Source organism: Colias eurytheme, chromosome 13 (assembly GCF_061535395.1).
Source record: "Colias eurytheme isolate Ceu_HAF_F1 chromosome 13, ilColEury1 Martin Lab GWU primary, whole genome shotgun sequence".
Lineage (NCBI taxonomy): Eukaryota > Metazoa > Arthropoda > Insecta > Lepidoptera > Pieridae > Colias > Colias eurytheme.
The window spans coordinates 2,735,246-2,758,098 of NC_142992.1; the positions used below are offsets into that span (position 1 = coordinate 2,735,246).

Sequence of the window (22,853 nt, forward strand, 5' to 3'; positions counted from 1 at the left end):
ATAAGTAGGGTGTGATTAACGGTATAAGTTACCTTATTCATCATTTTAGGCAATCGCAAAGGAACAATTCGTCTCGAGTCAAAAGTACCCACGAACACAAAGACGTATGTGTAGTTATACTTTTTGAATAAAGACTTAATTCATTTTGTTCCATCAGTCCTAACACTATTTTAGTATAAACGCATTTGTGTCATTTTTCTAACATGAGCATAAAGGAACAACTCTTTTAGTGTCATTGGTTCAAGTGACGCCATGAGACAGTTTGGCATTAATGCCGTGTTGCTATTGGTCTATTAATTGAATACTGCACGGAAACAACACACACTATTCCTTATTATTTTTAAATCGTTTTTTTTTCAATAAATCTGCAACAACAAATCTTTATATTTTTTAAAAAAGGTATTTATCAGTTAACTTGGGATACTAATATATTTCTATGGAAATTAACTATTTTTTGCAATAGATATTAAAAATACAGTTAACACATTAAGTACATTTAATGATATTATACTCTTTGTTTATATAAATACTGAACGATAATTGAATCATCTAAAAAAAGCCAACAAAAATGTTAAACTTATATTTTCTTCTTATAATTGGGTAAGTTTTTAAAAAATAACTCGTTTTTAATCTTTTTTTAAAAAAATTATCTAACTACAATAATCAAGACAATAATACTATAGTCTATAATAGTCGCATAAAAAAAAAGTATTTATAACCTTATGTCTGTGTATTAAGTCTTGACAATTATGAATATTGTTTTCTCCGCATATAGCGTTTTAGCCACTGTGCTTTGGTAATTTGCCTTTTTTATAGGAAAAAAATCCGCAATATCGATACTTCTTTGGTCCTGCATTTTCGTAAACATTTTATGGATACTCTGGTACCACATATTTTGAAAAAATTGGGCTATTGTCACGTAGAGTCTCTTCAAAGTGCGTGCCACAAGTCGTATTTGCATCCAAGGCAAATCTGTGCTTAATTTTTTCATAAAATCTTTGCGGCTCATTGTATTTTCTTTATTTATCTACATTATTTGGATATTATATGATATAGAAATTGTTAAAATTCTATATCATGCCGTAAAATATCGCCACTGACCACCTATAACTTTTCCTGTATTAACTGAACATAAAGGAATATGGTTTTCGGGCTTCTCTTATCTCTTTATAGTTCTTGTATCCTCAATGTATACCACCATGACATTGTGGCGTTGCCACTTTTATTATCTATATTTTATTATCTGTGGCGTTCCGAAACGGAACGCACTTGGTCGAATTTTAAATTGATTCGACGATTAATTTTCACTAGGACAATAGTTAATACGCAAAACGCAGTTGATACGTATTTAATACCAATACTCAATGATTGTCTCCTGCTAACCTGTACAGGCTAGACTCATTGTGGATTGAAAGATCGATTAAAGGTTTATTTTACAATCTACGACTTTCATTATACATGGGTAACAAAACCCCATAACATATTCGGTTTTACTCCGGACAACATCTTCAGCCACCCAATCCCCTTGCTTGAAGTCCAAATCCAGCGGAGCACAATAATAAAATAAAATTGAAGGTTTTTCGTCCTAGTATAAAAGTTGTCTGGATCCCATTTTATACTCAATCTATAGTACATATAATACTATAGATATCATGTGAAACGTGACTTGGAAAAAAATTATTCAAATAAATCACAAAATAAAAATTTGAAACAATTTTAAAAGTTACGAAAAGCTCAATTATACGTCAAAATGACGCACAACATCCTCTTTACAAGCAAATGGCGGAATTTACCTGGATGAGCCAACTATGTACCTACTGCTAGGTCTCGACGGCTAATAAACTCGCTGCAATTCTGGATTTTGCAGCGATTCGATGGTAAATATAGAAGAGTTCATACGTCAAATTTACGTAGATTGGACTTCTAGGGTTAAATGCATAAATACCTAAATGTTGTTTTGTTTTTATTATCTAATAACGATAAAAAACCCGTTGATTTCATTCGTTTTTCAAGCTACGTGCATAGTTTTTCCACTAAAATGCCTCAATTGAGTCATAAAGTACACAAATTTCAAGCATAATAAGTCACATCATTTCTATAAAACCAAAACTGGCAATAATATAAGTCGTGTTGTGCGATTATGAACATAGTGCATAAGGGCATAAGTCGTTTTATTGCAAAGAGTAAAAAAAAAATTATGTGAATACATTGAGTTATTCCATGAAGTACTCGTTCATAAGGCCACAATTACAAAAAAACACGAAAAAACTATATTTATGGGGTTGTTACAATATGTGTTCATATGTAAAAATATAGTCTAACATCATATCTTACACATAAAAGCTTAAAATTTTGAATTAATAAAGATTTAGTATTGATATATAGTTTTTTGTCTCTCCTGAAAAGTGCTGTTTTTGAGTTATTCCCTTATTCACTGGAGGCACAGAAATATATTTTTAGAGTATTGGAGATTATTATTTCTTGATAGCTTGTAAGTAAAGATTTAAAAAATTTATGGGCACGCCTTGCAATGGCCTTTTTTATTTATTTTAAGCTTTAATTTCACTGTTAACTAAGTTAACTTTATGTATTTTGAACGAAGAACAACGCAAAATTTCGGTAATTTATGACTGTAGTTTTTTTATTAAATCATACCGAAACTATGCAGCCGTTTTTAATGGGAAATTGCGTGTAATGTTAAAGTTAAAATTGGTGTTTAAATTACTTGGAATTTTGAAACCGTTTCATCGTAGAAAACCATTTTATGTTAGCCTTTGATAAAGTCATGTAAATTTTTGACTAATACGCATTTACAACTATTCACCACCACCACTTCCATACGAATATTTATAATTTAATTTCTATATATTATTTGTACTTAATAAAAATTAATCGCCAAATGTTGTAAAGCGTAAAACTCGAGAACTGCTAGACTAATTCAGCAATTTTTTAAAGTTTTTGTTGAGATTCAAAGAAGAAAACTCATCTCTTTTTCTTAAAGAGAAAAAAAAAACACGAAAAGGAGTAGGGGTAGTCCGCCGGGGTAGCCATTAAAAATACAAATTGTATATTGAATATGACGATTCAACATTGTTTCAAAAATGTTTAACTCACTCAACACAATTCCTTCATAATAGATGACATAATTGATGATAATATTCTACACGTATTTCCAAGTAAGATTTTATAGAAGTTTAATAATAAACACGATTATTACCCGATAAGAAGATATAAGCATCGATAATGTTAACATTCAAAGCGTATTTAAAAGGTGTGACGACGTGAATACGATGGTTGAATTTGTTATTCTATTTTTATTATCTCGGTCGTGTTAAGCATATACGGAACATATATTCAATATGCGTATACAGCCTTTTATCTCAGGATCGTATAATTCTCTCTTAAACGAATGGGAAATCTGTTCGCTGCTTTATTGAATTCCTACGAAGGTCTGTGAATCTTGTTTGTTTCAACTTTCAGGTTTTACGGTGATTTAAAAGCTAGTGTTGATACAACGCTTGTTTTGCGGAATGTAGAAGAATTGTATTCAGTAAAAAGTTACCTATATAAACCTACTTATCATTATTAGCATTTTTTCTTAACATTTTTTCATTTACTTGTTACATTATATCTTTAAATCTGCTGAAATTTTGTTCAGCCGTTCTCGAGTTATGCGCTTACCAACACATTTTGCGATTCATTTTTATATATAAAGATCTGCACTGTTGGCTAAATAATTTAGTTCAAATTGCTAGTAATATACTTTACTCTGATATTTATTCAGAAAATTCTTAATACTTATTTAATAACGGTTATTCAGTTGCTGAAATCGGACCTTAATCGGGTATTGCATGATTTATTAGAAAGAGCTAACGTGTTGGTATCGGAGAGTTAATGATACACGTTCTGTCTGTATATCTGTATATTATTTTGTATGTAGATTGGAGAATATTTTACTTACACCACTGAGTTTCAATCCTTTTATGTTTCATTTTTTATACGTTTACGTAACGTTAGATACGTTTTGATCATTAGAATCACCCACAATACATCTGTTGTAAAGAGTTCTATTTATTATCTCAGTGTATTATCGTGACTATTAACTTAAAAAGTTTCTAAAAGAAGTTTCATTATAAATAAACTAGATTTCCGCCCGCGGCTTCGCCCGCGTTTGCAAAGGAAAACCCGCATAGTTCCCGTTCCCGTGGGATTTCCGGGATAAAAACTATCCTTTGTGTTAATCCAAGTTACCCTCTATATGTGTGCTAAATTTCATTGTAATCGGTTCAGTAGTTTTTACGTGAAAGAGTAACAAACATCCATACATCCATACATCCTTACAAACTTTCGCCTTTATAATATATATTAGATATTAGATGTTTCATCATCATTATCAGCCTACATTTGTCCACTGCTGGACATAGGCCTCAGTCATGGCACGCCACTGAGCCCGGTCATTCGCTCGTTGCCGCAAAAAATAAATGTTTAAGACGATACACAAAAAAAAATCCACTGCTTGGCGGGCGGAGTCTAATAGCTCGCTATCGCGAACGCGGGTGTGCGCGAAGTCATTCTTGCATACTCGCCGCGCTGCCGCTGGCCGACTCGGGACAAACATGTATGGAGTCGTCATACAGTTATAATATTGTTATACATAAATTTAATTGTTGATTTATTGGTTTTATTTTCTTGCTTATAAACACAAAATTATCTTCTTTTTAACAACTACTTAGACATTATTAATAATTATTAATTATTATTATTTCGTAATGTTTACTTTATTACAAAATAATACAGGTTATAAATACTTAATCTTTAAAATAACAAAAAATATTGTTACTCCGAAAAAATGAAATGGTACCTAATTACGCGGACTACTGAATTGATTTAGATAGAATTTGATGCTGACGTAGATATTACATCATGCCCAGAAATGAAAGGTACTATTTCTGAAAGAAGTTATAAACCCTAATTCTTCTCAGTCAAAGTCAAGAGTGGAAGATATCGCTAATACAGTAAAACTGATGCGAAACTTTGGATGTTAATTTGTATGTTTTTTTGTTAGTTGTTACTTAATCACGTCAAGACTACATTACCAATTTTGATAAAATATAGCTAATTGCCTGGATTTACACATAGGATACTTTTTATCCGAACTGAACACTTCTGTGGGATAAAACAGGATTCACGATATAACCTAATTCCACGCGGGCAAAGCCGCGGTCGGAATGATATTTTTTTAAATAAAAAAATTGTTTAAAAAAAACACAAAATATATTGACGCATGTATTTATTTTTTGCACTCTATTATAATTGTAATTATTCATTACAAATAATCAAAATAAAATAGCCAGAACAAAGTTAGGCCCTGGTAGGATAGGTAGGCAGGTACAGCAATGTGAGACAAACACTGGCTTATTTATACCAATAATAATGTATTATAAACATTAAATTAAGTTTACTTTCTAACAACAAAAATACATAATATTAGCTAATGTGAAAACGAATCAACCAATCATCCCACAACAATGAAATGTGCACACAAATATTCATCCAAATCGGTTCATGTGATTAGGAGGAGTGACTGCAGCGCCATCCTCCGGGTCCGGGCCCAATTGTGTTTCCAGATCACCCAGGAACTCAATTTAATATACTTACACAAAATTTTTCCAAATGAAAACTCACATTACTATGTAAATATGAATATAAACCGGTTTTAGTACTAAGCAATTTCCCGCACAGGTGTAGTAAGTATAAATGAAATAAATATCAACATCAAATTCTTTATACAACATACTTATCTACCACCTACTAAGAAATTCTTGAAATTTTTTCGTATTTTTTTAAAATATAATACTACTCCAACGAGCTCCTGTTCCATAATTCCATATTACGTCCACCATACTTCCACTAAGTTCACCATGATTTTTTATTTCTTTGCACTTTGTTGCTTTTTGCTAAAAATGGAATCATGCGATAAAACCAGTAGAGCGTTGATAACATACATTTTTGACTGAATAAAGGTACTTACGAAGGAGTGGGTTCACATTGTGAACAATCAGTGGGTTTATTTTCCTTCTGGATTCCGGATTTCTGAAAAGATTATTTATGCTATAAATGAAAAAATCTTACACATTCGTTATGTACTTAAAACAGGGGTACATATCAAACATCGTCTATAATATTATCATCAAATTTAAAATAAAACCAACTTACTTCATTAATTTGTTCCAATTGTAAGCATTCTTTTTCCTCCAACCTTTATGTTTCTTCTTCTTATTTTCTTTATTGTCCCCATTTGTCTCATTTTGTCTTATCGTGTTGTCACCCTTTTTTACGATTGCGCAAGCGACACAAGTTCCCCGTGTGACGGCCGTAGCGGGAATGACTCGTGCAGCGAATAGCGATCGGGGTAGGAAGGTACAGGGCGGCTCTCGCTATATTGGCTGGTCAGGCGCTAATTTCAAGTATTTCTTGTTTATTTCAAAACCATCGCATATTTCAAAATTCTAACACGGTAGACGTATAGGTTGTATATTTTATAGTTAATATCCAAAAAGTCGTAACTTTACGTTTGTTATTTTGAAGATGCCAGAGATTAAAAAAAAATAACAATGAGAACTTTGTATTTTTTTTCTATCGAGAAAATATCATGGAATCATGTTTCTAAAACGGTAGACGTATTGTGTTACTATTGAACTTTCTTGTCAAGAATTTTCATCACGACAACTTTAATAATATAAAAATTACGAAGGTTTAAAAAGGGCCGTAAATGTTAGAAAAATTAATTCATCACCTTAAGTTTGACTTAATATTAGGAGCTTGCAATTTTATGTAAATACAAACTGTATCCTGTTGGATAATTCGGTGCTTAATATTAGTAATCGAACAGATTTTAAATGAATTGTAATACCTTTAATTCCAAAATTCACTAATAATAATTTGAGTTAATCAATCTAATCAGTATAATCTGTTAAATACATTGAAAGCCCATCTACGTTTTTAATTAGTGTCGCATCTAGTGCGAATGAATCGCATATAAAATGTATTTTATCGAATGCATCGATAGCAGGAGCAATAATTAGCAAACTAATTAACAGGGATATCAGTTGCCTATTAAACAAATATATCGTTGGAAATTTAATCTCATGTGCGAAGACATGGCTCGTAGTGCCAATGGTTAAGTCTAGCGAACAGTGTTTATTAGTGAATGTTGTGATATCTTCTTAGACTATCAATTAATTGGGAATTAGAAACCTTGAAACTGCTAGTGTGTATAATTTATATGGCAGTGTTGCTCTTTGTTTTTAAATATGACTATATACGTTTGAAAACATTTGTATGTTAGTTGAAGACGAAATAAATTTGGATTCAAATAATGTCAAAAACCAGAAATAATTGTAATGTTTTTTCAATTTATTGTAAAGAAGTAGTCGCATCAGTCGTAGAACACTCGTAACTAGCATATATTATGGCTAGGACTGAATATTTTAATACTCTACATCAAATGTATTCAAAATACTGTATCTGACATATCTCAATATAATCATACTAATATTATAAATGCGAAAGTAACTCTGTCTGTCTGTCTGTTACTCAATCACGCCTAAACTACTGAACCAATTTGCATGAAATTTGGTATGGAGATATTTTGATACCCGAGAAAGGACATAGGCTACTTTTTATTGCGAAATATGTACCTACCACGGTCGAAGCCGGGGCGGACCGCTAATTTGTCTATAAATGTTAATAACATCGTAAACTAAACATCATACGAAACAAAGTATATTTTACTAGCTTTCCGCTCGCGGTTTCGCCTGCTTTGTCTAAAACCTTATAAATTATATACTAAAACCTTCCTCTTGAAACACTCTATCTATTAAAAAAACCGCATCAAAATCCGTTGCGTAGTTTTAAAGATTTCAGCATACATAAGGACACATAAAGCGACTTTGTTTTATAGTATGTAGTGATATACTCTACATAAAATATTTTCCGTAATGGTGAATCGAAGAACCTTACACTTTCCATACAAATACAATCCCTTAAATTATACTGCATTTACAGTTACCAAAAAATCTGTCATATCTCCATATAATTTGACTGTAAATGTATAATATACTCTCAACATACGAAACCCAAAGTATATTTTATACGTAACTTTCGAAGCATCATTTTATAAAATATCTGCTTCGAGCGATAAGCTGTATTTATGGACTTTATCTTCAATCAATGGACCGATAGTATTCTTGGGGAAAATATGAATTTTTGCAAGTTACTCTGTCATTTGTGACCTTATTCGGTTAGAGGTTGTTGTGTTATTATGAATGTCTGTTTTTGTTGTGTATTTGTATGAATGATGTTGCAGTATTGCATTGTACATAGTAGGAAATAACTAATAGTAGGTATACTTAATCTTTTGTTAAGTTTAAGTTTAGATTCACTAAAAGGTTATACTTCTGATAATCTTCTAAGATGATACTTCTAACAAATTATCTATCTATCTATCTATCTATCTATAATCTAAGGTGATACTTCTTAAAAATTAGTATTTAAGAATACAAAAAACATTGAAAAATGTTTGTGTGAATTAAATGTTTGTGAAAATATATGAAAGATACCTTTTATACGCGTGACTTTCAAAATAAGTACCTAGTCATTGTAAGTTTGAATTAGTCAACGTAAGTTTTAATAAATAATAAACTGTTCATTACTTACTTACCAATAACATATATGGAATTTTAACTAATTTTCTCTCGCTCTATCAAAATAGAATATCGACGAGTTTAATATAAGCAACTATAAGTAATGTCTCTCCAGCTTATACCGTTAAAAATATATAGAAGGATCAAAAATCGATTTGTCATCCATCAGACGTCGTTTGCAAGTGCAGTCCCTTGTCGGCTGTGACTCGTTAGATAAAATGATCTTAATTTATTTATATAAAAACGGGATGGCCATTGGATCTCGCTTTAGTCATACCTGGGCGGGAAAATGTTCGTAGAAAGCTTACAAAGCCATGGAATTGCAATAATATCTGCAAATATACAGGGTGTCCCACTTTCAGTATACTAAGCGCAAAGGGACTTGTAGACTTGTATACACTGATCACGTAAAAAATGCTTAAACAACAAAATTACGCCAAAAACTTTTTGCCAAATTTTTCCTTAAAATTATGTTTTCTTCTCTAGCTTCGCGCAGCCGGCATATAAGGCTTCGCTAATGTGAGCATTTTGTCTATAACAACTAAAACTAAAACAGATTCCTTAATACTTTTTCATTTGCCGAAACAAACACACACAGTGGTATCATACAAAATTAGCACAAAAAGAACTAATTTAATACGAAATATCAGGACAAAGGTACTGTTATGATCGCAAACAGTTAGCGTTTTAAAAATAGAGTTACAGTGTAACTAATGCGTGTGTGACCGTGGGCAAATGCACTCGTGATTCACGTATCATTAGCTCTTTTTGGTCACAATTGGACGGAATTGGCTGAAAACTGATGTCAACGCGACGATATAGTGGAATATTGTCCATTTGGTTCAATGTGATGCATTGTGTTGGCATTTAATTAAAGGTATGATACGTGGGGTTAAATGTGTGTGTCAAAAGTACTGACGTCTAGAAAGTACTATTATTTTATTAGGTACAAGCGGTCCGCCCCGGCTTCGCCCGTGGTACATGTTTACGTTTTCTCTACATAAGAACCATCCTCGTACTTCAAGGAATATAATAAAAAAAGAATTATCGAAATCGGTTCAGCCGTTCTCGAGTTATGCGCTTACCAACACATTTTGCGATTCATTTTTATATATAAGATTTTGTAAAACACCGCTTTTGGCTTTTCATGTCTTGCTACGATAAGCTCTACATTAGTTCTAACTATAAAATATTTTAGAGATTATTATTATACATAAGAACAGCTTAAGTTAATGTGCATTCTAATATCCATGTTATTTGCGAGATATAGTAAGAATTTGGTGTCTCAATATAAACAAAGCGAGAGAAAAATTACTTTCAGCTCACATGCATCGAGCTAAGGCAATCGGCATAATATGTCGAAAACATTAGGAGTTTTCCAACTTTTCTTATCAGGAGATAAATATATATGTATAACGGGAGTGTAAATGAAATGTTCACCTTCTTGTGATATTGTGATTTCGAAATCAATTTGTTAAAATAACACGCCGTGACAGTTCTGTTTGCTTTAATATTTATTATTTTCACAGGATATGATAAGAATATAGGTAAATTAATATTGTAATTTTATTAGTATAAGATCACTTCCCGATATCCATAATAAGTGGGTTCTATACTAGAGTCAATTTCAAGAACAAAAATTATGAATAGTAGGTAACGAAATTTAAAGTAGGTAATAATTGTAATCATATCTAATAAAATTTGTAAAACTCGAAATTAATCTGCTTGACTAAAAGAAAATTAATCAAGAACTATTTATTATGATAAATATAACATTGTTGATACAGATGAAAATGAAATAGTATTTAAAACTAATACACTAATAAACATATTATATTCCTAAACATAACGTTTCTATAAATTCACAATCTGAACTCTGACCTCTCCAGTAGGTGCTAAAATTAAAATGTCATTGGCTAAACTGTCCGAGATTAATTTATCTTGCCGTTTATGATTTCAGTCTGTCTGACACCTTCGACGTCGCATTTCATTATAATAATTTAATCGTTCTTTATCAGTTTATTAGCATGCATATTATAATATTATAAAGACATTTATTATGAGTAAAATTCTCTATATTTGAACATTATAAGCATTATCTTATCACATTTGAAGTAATAAGTTTCAACTTTCAATCAAATAGTAGATTCATATCTAAAACAGACGTCATTTAAAAGGTAAGTATTTCCTATAAAAATATCGGAAACTTATCTATGAGATTTACATCTGCATCCGCGTCCCATTGTGTATACACTGTACGTTATTAAAAATACTTTAAAAAGTTCAGTGCAGGAATGAATGTAATTCCATTCAAGTTTTGAGCGAGTGGAACTTCTTGAATCGTCTCCGGAGTATCATGGAGGCATTGTTCTGAGGACAATACGATCGCGGGCATGTGTAGAACTGAAGAATGGGCAGACCAAGACAAGAATATTTGTCGCGAGCGCCCAGTCGCCTGGCCAGTGCCGGACTTCGCAATCTTATGCAATGACTGGACAGGTGCATTATTGGTATTGAATGAAAGGCTAATTGATAAATTTATTGTTTTAATAATTATTATATTTGTAGGGTTGTTGATTATTTTTTTTGTATTTGTTTCCAGAAACTTTACGGTTTTTAAATGAGACATTTATGCATATTACATAATATTACGTAGTACACTTTAGTTACATAATATGACTACGTACTATAAATTACGTTTTCACCCTTGGTGAAACCGAGGCGTAATTCGTTGCAAATCCGGCACTGCTCGTACCTTTTGCCTCCACTATGAAGTATGGGCATCATCTTAGGTGCAATGCATTTCGTTTCTCTTTTGAACATGCAACTCAAATTAGTTGCACTATTCTTCACAGGCCGTTTTAATATTTTACTTTTGCGGTTGGCCTAGATGCTTTTTGGGAGTGCACAAAAATGTCGCAGTTTTTTTATGTACATTTACTTTTATTATATGGGCTCGAACTTTTGAATGTGTTTTAAATATTCTTTCAAATGTTTTAATTTGTATATGTTAAGGTGAACTTTCCAAACTTAACAATTGGTCTTTTTAATATCAGTTTTCATCAGTTCACTTTTTTTAATAAATAATTTGTGAGTAAATTTTAAAACACACACACACTCTACCTCTTTCCACATCTATACGTAACATAAAAATATTATGTTTATGTTATATTTTAATTTATATATTTGTGTTCTTTCTACGTGAGTAAAGAATGCTTCCATTTTATTTATCCACAACAATTTCATAACATCAAGTCAAAAGAAAAGATTTAAATATTCTCTAACTAAAACAAAGTACTAGGAACACATAAAAGAGCAAGAGTAACTAACAAAGCAAGTATTTAAAATGTTTTCGCCGTACAAGGTGAGCTGATAAACTTTCGCGATAACTGCATGAGCTTTCAAGCTATATAAGATAACAAAGGTATGCACTAATAACTTGGTTATAAATCACAAATTGAACTATCAAGGCCTTTATTTATTGCTTTGAAACTCTGTTAATAACTAGAATAGTGTATAAGTGATAATAGGTTAATGCGAATGGAGGATTAAGGACACTTGGGGAAACTTGCAAACGTTTAGAACTAGACTGTTCGTACTTCAATAGTTCTTGTAGTTTCTTGTCTATCACGGCTTATATGCAATTTAGTGTTTATCAAAAATAATGGGATTTAGGAACCTGGAATACATGACATATTTATTATATACTGAAGATAAATAATATTTAAACTAATAATGAAATCGAACACTAATTTTGTAGAGTTACTTCCTACTTGGTAACTATCATTATGGTTATAAAGCATTAAATATAAAAGTGAAGTCCCGTGTCCCCGTAGTGGGGTAAGGGGCAGATGCATTATTCATACATCTGTTTCACTGATCGATTTTCTTTAGGGACAAGTAGGTGATCAGCCTTCTGTGTCCTGCCAGACCGAGACATTTTTTTTTTCTTCGTCTCCACCGGGAATCGAACCCAGGACCCCTCGGTTCTACGCTCACGCGTCAACCACTGTACCAAGGAGGCGGTCAAGCATTAAATATAATGCATATATAATGCATTAAAAACGTTTTAATAAGTTGGGCAAATTAATCTTCATCCTTGTCCATAATCGCCTGAAACCCTATGCGTCGTAGGTAATTTAAACATTAAATATAATGCATATATAATGCATTAAAAACGTTTTAATAAGTTGGGCAAATTAATCTTCATCCTTGTCCATAATCGCCTGAAACCCTATGCGTCGTAGGTAATTTAAACATTAAATATAATGCATATATAATGCATTAAAAACGTTTTAATAAGTTGGGCAAATTAATCTTCATCCTTGTCCATAATCGCCTGAAACCCTATGCGTCGTAGGTAATTTAAACATTAAATATAATGCATATATAATGCATTAAAAACGTTTTAATAAGTTGGGCAAATTAATCTTCATCCTTGTCCATAATCGCCTGAAACCCTATGCGTCGTAGGTAATATTTTAAACATTAAATATAATGCATATATAATGCATTAAAAACGTTTTAATAAGTTGGGCAAATTAATCTTCATCCTTGTCCATAATCGCCTGAAACCCTATGCGTCGTAGGTAATTTAAACATTAATACTACTAACTTAACTAATAATACTACTAACTAAACAAACACTATTAACTTTTGATTTAAAAAACCTATGATTCTTACGTTCATAAAAAAGCTTACCATTCAATATACTTACTGTATTTCCACGAGGTAACGGATGTAGAGATGAAAGATCCGTAAGATATATTTACCTAGATAGTCATAGACAATCCGAGGAGCTATGCTTAGATGGGGGTCGATCAAGTGAGCGCTTCAGACGAGCGCCGTGAAGTGCTTTAGATACCTATAGGCTTTGTAATCAACCTCTACAATACCTTTTCATTTTTATTGTTAATTTACAAAACGCCTTTGATATGGTGATGTTAATTTGCTTGAGGTTTTAAATTGGGTAATGGAATTTTAAGGGAAATCTTGATTTCGTTCTTATTTTGAACCCATGTGCAAATTTGGTGCGTAACTGAATTAATTTCGACGCACTTCCGAAATTTATTCTGAGTAACTCAATATTACAAACGAATGTTTAAATTCTATCCATTTTCATTCTATTTAAAGACTAAAGATAATTCATAAAGCATCCTATCTATATATATAAAAAATAAAAATGAAACCCGTTTCGCGTTGTCACGGCATCACGTGTGAACGGCGGAACCGATTTCGATAATTCTTTTTTTAATATATTCCTTGAAGTACGAGGATGGTTCTTATGTAGAGAAAACGTAAATATGTAACACGGGCGAAGCCGGGGCGGACGGCTAGTTCAATAATAAAATTCTAACTCGAAAACGATTAATAGCGTCGTCATTCATCAATTCGCAATAAAACGGACACCACACTGCGTTCAGCGATATTTTATTAAAACATTGTCATGTCACATTTAATTAAGGCGAGACAAATCAAATATTCATATTGAACATTGCTCTTAAGTGACTCCAGTTGTTCCGGCCAAATATTCTTATCAGTACCCAGAATTGACAATAACAATTAGTTTATCTATGGAATTACAATTATTAGGTACCAGTTGAAGAATGCATGCGAGGCCTTGAAACCTATTAGTGATCATTAGCTAAGAATGTAGGCGCACTCGGCTGTTGTAAAATTTGCTTACTCATATTATTAGTTACCAGGATCTTGTATTTATTTTGAACCCATGTGCCAGTATAGAATAGCGTATGAAACACGATGTAGCATACAATGAAAATGTGCATGAAAAGCGACTTGAAAAATTAATTTACACTACGGCCTATAACAGCTCTAGAAAAAAAATTGTCTTGGTAGAGGGTGATTTAAAGATGAAATGATTTTGTGTGGTTTTGATGACTTTCGTAATAATTTGCGAGAAATACAATGAGGAAAAATCACGTATCTTACGATAATTTGTACCTTCAGCAGACGCATAGATATCCTAATATTTAGAAATAAATATAAAAATTACTAATTTCGGTCATAGCTTTGAACAATAAATTTTAACCTACAAATGAACCAGATTCAATTGTACTCGCGTACTTTTTGAAGTAAGGACTAATCGTTTCTCCAATTAATTATCTGTTGCTTTGCTCCAATTCCTCGCAGTATTCAATTAGTATTTAAAGAACAATGTTATGTTGTAACGAATTAGCTTCACGAATTTAATCAGTAGAGAAGTGTGGACTCACCGCAAACGTTACTGCAAGGAATCCCAAAGAAACTTTGCAAAGGGAATGTTAAACAAGCTATTTGCAAAGAACTTTAAATTGCATTTTAAATTTTACTCGTTAGCATTATACCTATCTTGTTAATTTTTTCGTCTTTATTGTGAAGTTTTAGTTATAACTTGTAAACATAATACAAATAAGTATTGTTAACTAGTTGGAAATATTTAAAGTACAGATAAATAATGTATAATACTGAAGTGGTAACAGTCGGATGAATTTGTTTTATGATTAATAATTATAAAATGTTCAATTAATCGTCTGACCTATTCAATGAGCATGCACGCAAACCAATATTTAATTATTATACCTATGGATTATTTCAACACTATCATATAAATTACACATGGCGACTTTAGTAAATATGATCTGAAAAGTAGAGAAAATGAAGAATAATTTAGATTTTGGACGATATCTTCCTTGCCGTACCGTACTGTAATAAAAGAAACAACTATAAATTCTATACTTGGCTACACTTATTACATAAGTTGCATAGTTTTACAATAAATGCAACAGGAAATGCTAGAAACTCGTGGATTAGCGGTAAAAAGTGAAACGGTAAATAAATCACGCCTATCGATGCTCCAGTCCCGCATGGGGTCTAATTGTGCTGACGTAACGGTTACTGACCGCACAATGTAGCTTTTTCATATATTTGAGAATAGGGGCCCAAAACAATGCGTATAAGTTGAATAACTGCCTAATCTTCGTTCGCGTGGGCGAATACAATGCGACTAAATATGATTTTTGAGCAGATCTTTGAGGGAATTTATACCTTATCCTTTTGTAGTCAGATGAAATGTTAATTATTATTATTTTAAGTCATAAACATATTATTTTATTAATGCTAAAATATGTTTCTATGTATTTGATTTATCAAATATTATCTCATTGTCCGTTTAACCTCTTCATTGCTCTAAAAAAAACATTTAACACAACGTACACGCTTCCAAACAAATTATGTTAACACGGGCTATTAAAATCGGCACGGTCGCGGTGGGCCGAACGAATCGGCTCAATTTATAAAAGCCTGTACTCTGTCAAGGCACTCTCAATTTTGCTCATGCGTCTTGATTGATAGCGGACACGCGGCTTATTCACTCCCTAAACGGTTGTGGTAGTATCCCATCGTAAAAGTGGAATTTTATATTGCTTGATTGTAGAATGTAGAGCCTATAATTATGAGCAAGTAAATTCGTAGCTTTTGTTCTTTTTCAATAAGTACTATAAATAGTGTAATGTGTATGTTGTCATTGGAAGGAAATTTTGTTTGTTTGTTGTGATTTTAACATGATCGATTTTTAAAATGACTTTACCATGAGATAGTGACATCTTTATCAAAGCTAATGAGCTTTTGGGGAGAGCTTCTATTTTATTTTATTTTTAGAGTTACGGAATAATTAGTTGTCAATTAAACTTACAAGTATATACATCAGTTGATACAGATGTACTGTAGTTGCAATTTAAAAATCTATATTCAATAAATATAGGCCTATAAATAATGTTTACAATTATAAGTACAGCATCTCTAGATTGGTATCTTTAGATGTGCGCAGATAGAACAGGTTAAAAATTCCTATCCTATATAGTAAACGATCCATTTTCTCTACGGACGGTTGAGTTTTATTATAAGACTAGCTTTCCGCCCGCGGCTTCGCTTGCGTTTTCATCAGAGAAAACCCGCATAGTTCCCGTTCCCGTGGGATTTCCGGGATAAAACCTATCCTATGTGTTAATCCAAGTTACCCTGTATATTTGTGCTAAATTTCATTGTAATCGGTTCAGTAATATTTGCAAGAAACAGTAACAAACATACACATACACATACATCCTCACAAACTATTGCATTTATAATATTAGTAGGATATGATAGGATTAGTAGGAAAAGGACAAATAACAATAAACACTGAATATAACAGGAATGGCATACATTAAAGTTATTATTTGTACGCAGTAAGTACAAATTACTTCCATGGTGATTACTGTTATGCTCGACCACGACTATTTTAGGAATGCACTTCGTCTACAAATGCAACTAGGTCCTACGCTAGGCTACGCAAATATGTGAGAGAAAAACATTAACGAGCTTTGATTGGAGACAATATTTACATGAGTCATTTGTATTTGTTTGGCAAAAGTTTTCAATTCAAATTCATCACTACATTTTGCTACTGCTACATTTTAAAAGAGAAACTATGGAGTTTCTTGCCCTTTCTTCTCTATAGATACTGATAATTCCGAATTGTTTAAATGATATGACGATTTAAAAATGCTTCTAGAAGAAAAAGAAATAAATGTTTGAGTTTACTCAAATTTATGCATTTTAAATTTTACATGAAGTTGGTTAGTTATACTACATGCTAAAAGAATCAATCTTTATTTTACTAAAATGAGAAACATACAAAGAACAAAAAATCCTATGAAATATTTTACCTTATAAACTGCGATCCCTCGAAGTTATTGTTTATTTCAAAATTACGTGCATATTTCATACGTAATGAGGGCAAATAGCAAGACGCTATAAGTGGTATTTCCGTCTAGAAAACTGCAGCTTATCATATGCAGATGTTTATCTATTATAACATATGAATTCATGCTATAATGTTGTATTTTATCGCTTTACTTCAGTTGAAATACTGTATTTTTATGTAACGAAAAGGAAATGCTTTTCTTATTTGACGACACGGTCGGCGCAGTGGTAAGTAACTGCCTACTGAGCCGACGGTCCCGGGTTCGATCCCCGGTCAGGGCAAATATTTGTGTGATGAACTCAATTATTTGTTCTTGGGTCTGGGTGTTTATCTATATATGTATTTATTAAATATTATATTTATCGTCGCCTAGTACCCACAACACAAGCCTTAATTGAGCTTACTGTGGGACTAGGTCGATTTGTGTAATAATGTCCTATAATATTTATTATTTATTTATTTATTTATTGTATGCTTTTTCTTATGATATATGCAAGTTTTAAGTTACAAAAGAGTGGTACATGAATTTGTATTTAAAATTATCTAGTATGTTACAATAGTATGCTCTACGAATACAATCGAAGACTTCATTATATAATAATTGTCCAAAATACCTAAACCTGAATTGAATAAGCATATTCAATTCAGGTAATGCTATTTTGTGTCAAAATGAAAATGCATATAAATTATAAAGCTCATCACAATTATCTATAAGAATTTAGTGATTACCAAACACATTATTGGGTGAAAGTGTCATACTGTCTTAAGGATCAAAATTTTTCACACCTAATTCTTGTCGAAACACTCTCCCCTTCTATATAAGCTTCAATCTTGGATTGAAACTTACTGTGAAAAACCAAAATGAAAATACTGCCACTAAATGGAATGCCGTTCTCAATAGAGGCCCAGTGGAGTAGAGTAATGCGCGGGACCGTTGATCGAGTAAGTTCGCGGAATCGTGAGCGCATCCAGTATTTGCAATGCTAATGTTGCACACCTCTGCGCCATCGTGCCAGCTAGTACGTGGATAGAAAAATAGTTTGATTTGTAATGATTGAGCATTGATTTTGCTATAGATGTAGGTTTGGTAGTGTAGATGCTATGGTGCCTACTTGGTTCATACTATATTATATGGATATAGGTGTAGGTACTTGGTTGGAACTAAGTGGTGCGCGAGAGACCATAATGTATTGGTGATCGGAATAAGGGCCCATTTTTATGTGTTAGCAAGATACCTACAGGTTGATATTAATGTTAGTTTATTAATCAAGATGATACCACAGTCTGACAAACCATTCTATATACTGTTATGATACAGTAGCTAATTAAAGAAAAATTAAAATTAATAAATTTTGAAATTTTGAAGGGAATTGTCGATGTTATTAGATCGTATTCCAAAGTTGAATTAAAATAACCTAACTTTTAATGTATTAAACTCCACCACTCGTTAATACTTATATATTTTATGCTTAAAACATTTTATAGCTTTTGATTCAATTGAAAAGTTTGCAGAACCAAGCGTACTGCTTGAAATTAATTGCTTTACAATAAGAAAGACGCTTGTCCAACTTGTATATGAAATCTTTCTTACTTATGAGCATAATATAATATTTCTTGGTTTTTCCGTCACACGACTAATACATCACGCTGGCCTTTTATTTATAAGACGGTGTTAAGTCTTCATCAATTATATGGCTTTTATAACTGTCAAATAATATAGTCTACGAAATATGATTCTAAATTGAATATTATATGAAATTTGCATAATATTTATATGATGATCGTGTACTATGCACCTATTAGAAAGTTATACCACACAACCGTAATACTGTATCAACTATCGAATAACCGAACATATTAAGGCTGATTATTAACGATCGATTTTGCGACTACTGTGCAATGTGCATTCAGAATTAATGTTTTTTTGTATGTTTACCAATTAAAACGAAGTATTAGCACGTATAACGAGTAAATAATTCTTCTTGACTGTTCCTCTGCTTCATTCTTCTGTAGCAATAGTTGTTAATTGATTGAAAATGTACATTTTTAAATCTTTACTTAGAGGGTACTAAGTCTACATAAACAGTAGGTACATCTATTCATATATTGTTAAATGTTCTCTATATACTTATTTTTTACAACTTTTATTCGTCGTACATGTCTAAGAATCTTAAATTGATTTTGAAAAACTATAAAACATGCATTCAATGTTTATTAATGAACCGATTAGTATGCGTATGCAAAAGTGTAAAGAATAGAATCAGCTTATACGAATTTATATATTGATTTGGAGCAATAAATTATTGATATGAATTAAAGTAATTATTGCAAAATACCGTTTAGAAAATTTCCATAATTTTTTGGATTCAATTTATCAATTTAATCCACAAAACTAGAATGCTTGTGATTCTAATATTTAGTAATTTTTGAATGCACTATTTGAATTTGTACCGGAATTGTAAATTAGCATAAGTACAAAACATATTATTTATAACGTCATATTTATACAAACGCATAAGTTATAATGTTAGAAAGAACTTAGATGATCATGCATTTATGAGATCAAAGGAAAGATTTTAGGAATCGTCGTGACCTAATGTTATGGCTCGCTTTGCTAATCAGTTTGGTTTTTCCTATCCATTGTTTTACTATTTATTCCTCCAGCTCTGAATCATTCAATGAAATAATATAAAGAGCTTATATTTAGATAATGAAAGACTTCTATACTTAAGTAGAAGCCACAACAAAGTAGAAGGAACATGGAACCTATCTTTAGAACACCATATACCATAGAGGCATAGGCATAGGTAATAGCACAGACTACGTATACATTAAGTAATATTAATACATCATTTTCAGCGAAGAACCGATAACAGAAAGCCGAAACCAGATAACGACTATAACAAAACGTAAGCTCACAATCGATGAAACAAATAAACAAAAGTTGCCGCGGATATTTTTATCGCTAAAAATTGTTCGTATTTCGGCGAACCAAACCCAGATGCAATCGGTTTTTCATCATGTGAACACGCTGTAATCCTGAATTAATTTTGCCGTCCTTGCCAGCGGTGATCCGGCTAAATGAATTTACAGAATGCACATGGATTGGTACTCCTTTTGAGTATTATTTTGAAGCATATTAATGGTACAAAAATAAATTTGACTGTCTAATTCAAGAGGTTCTAAGATCAGAACTTCAGTAGTAATTCATTTTAGAAGAGTGACAGTTATGGTTCTGTTAAAGAAGTTTAGTTTGATTTCATTTTCCTCAATTTGCGTATTTAAATAGAATTGTTATATTACATTTATTGTATTTTAGTTTAAATTACACTATATTATGGCGACTTATGCTTGCTATACTAGTTTATACCTTATTGCACGCCTCATAAGCGAAGCGTTGAGGTGGGTACTACTGTCACTTCGCGCAAAACATCTGATTTTTCAAACTTAAAATGTCTTTATGTATCATACATTGCACTTGTAAGATAATACATACACACACATATTAAGAAAAAACACTATTTTTAACGTTCATGATATTTTTGATGTCATTTTTGTTATTTAAACTAGTTAAAAAACAGTTTAAAAAAGTTCTGTCTTGGACGTCCGTGTGTCTGTATGTGCGGATCCTTTTTCTTGTTAACACGATAGCGACCGAAATACTTTACTAATCGTGTCTTTTTTTTTCTCTTACGCTTGAGTATGCTCAGGAATAGAACCCTTTCATTTTTCAGGGTCTGATTCGATGTGGTTTAATTGTTATTAAATAAACAAAAATAATAATTAATAAATATTTATTAAAAAAAAATTATGAGGCGTGCACTTTTGGATTTTCCAAATTATTTAAAAGTTTACTTACATAAATTCTTGGTAACAATTTTAAAACGTTTATTAAATCCGTGTGACACATTTAATTTGGTAACTTCTCGCATTAAAGTTACCTGGTATTAATTCAAGTTAAATTTCTATTCGCAGTCGCGTGGAAGTTTTAAAGACTGAAACTATTTCAGAAGATAGATAGTTGTCACAAAGGCTTGTGTAGGCCCAGAGTTGGGAATTCTTCGAGTTATGTTACAACTTGCGTAATGTTTCTTGATGTGTGTAGGATGTTTATTTGTGTGTGTTTAAATATAAAGGGGTAATTGACTGAAACTAAAAATATTAAGGTTTTTGGTGTTAAAAGTTTACATCGACTGAATCATAATGCGTTTGTAAATGCGTTTTAGGTGTTAAAAGTTATTTCGGAATTTGGGATTTCTGTTTTAGACAGAATAGGTTTAGGTCAATTTTTTTTCTAAAGATAACGATAAATTGATTTCCTATATTATTATCTTGTATAGGTATTATTAGGTATTCTGGTCCGTTTTAAAACTTTTTGATGGATCAATTTATTTTTATGGCCTATCGTGATTAAGGTCTGCCTTTTTAAAAACTTTAAAGTCCTTTTATAAGACAATTAAGAAGCATAATAAATGATTTATTTTACATAGTTACGTAACATGCACTGTTTTTTATTTTATTTGCAGTTCAAAAATATATCATTTTCGTCTCTCAATGAACAAGGCTCTACAATTGTTTTTACACTTATTCGTACACACGTCATAGTTAATGCATCAATATTACATTGGGAACTTCCATAAGCTTACATATCAAATCTGCAATTTTTCTCATTTATGATATAGGCACAGATAAAATACAGTTAAAGCCTTCTAAGGTCAATGGGCTTTTTATTTTCGTTGCCATCATGATAGAGCCGATGGTCTTACCGATAATGAGAAATAAAATCATTGCTATTATCTTTCATTATTATCGGCTAAATGACTTCGCGGTCGGTTCTCAGAAGGTGTATTGATGTTGCGAATAAGTTGTTTCTACGAAGTGTCGTGTCTGATTCGTTTTGCATAGGCCTCGTAATGACGTAGGTGGGTTGGTGTGAGTGTGAGTAATGTGTGCGTGTGTGTGTGTTTTTTTCGATTAATTACCTACGTATCGTTCGTAATTTGATGTATTCGTGTACGTAGTATCTATTTCATGTCTTGGTTACGAAATATTAATGACAAAAAAATATATGAAACACTGCTGAAAAATTTAGTTTCATTGTTAAAGCTATGGTTTGTCGTGCTAAAGTTACTATTCTTCACTAGTATCACTCGAATAAAGTAGCTTATGTGCTCAACAGACCAATTTATATAATTATCTATATACAGGGTGTCCCACTATTGGTATACTAAGCGTGAAGGCCCTTGTAGTTTTGCATACACTGATCACGTAAAAAATACTTAAACAACAAAATTACGTCTAAAATTTTTTGTTAAATTTTTCCTGAAAATCCATGTTTTCTTCTCTAGCTTCGCGCAGCCGGCATATACCGCTTCTCTAATGTGAGCCCTTAGTCAATGAAAACATAA

General features: G+C 31.8%; 1 protein-coding gene and 1 long non-coding RNA gene across 2 annotated transcripts in view; both read right to left on the reverse strand.

Annotated features, from left to right (window-relative positions):
- The window catches only part of LOC149903248 (uncharacterized), a 309,864-nt gene that overhangs the window by 61,731 nt on the left and 225,280 nt on the right, over positions 1-22,853 (reverse strand). The gene's annotated exons all lie outside the window — the stretch shown is intronic.
- Positions 5,633-11,492, reverse strand: LOC149903252 (uncharacterized). The gene is made up of 4 exons (XM_090108877.1): positions 11,403-11,492; positions 6,217-6,437; positions 6,032-6,093; positions 5,633-5,957 (listed from the first exon to the last, which is right to left on the reverse strand). The coding sequence occupies exons 1-4, from the start codon at positions 11,490-11,492 to the stop codon at positions 5,917-5,919; spliced, it is 414 nt and encodes a 137-aa protein (XP_089965003.1). The 3' UTR covers positions 5,633-5,916.

Bases quoted from the DNA above. Each gene is read 5' to 3' on its own strand.
- LOC149903252 (XM_090108877.1), bottom strand. From the start codon at position 11,492: ATGATGCCCATACTTCATAGTGGAGGCAAAAGGTACGAGCAGTGCCGG. The intron at 6,438-11,402 runs GTAATTTATAGT...CAGCCAATATAG, and splicing joins GTTTCACCAAGGGTGAAAAC to CGAGAGCCGCCCTGTACCTT. The intron at 5,958-6,031 runs GTAAGTACCTTT...TTCCATTTTTAG, and splicing joins CAATGTGAACCCACTCCTTC to CAAAAAGCAACAAAGTGCAA.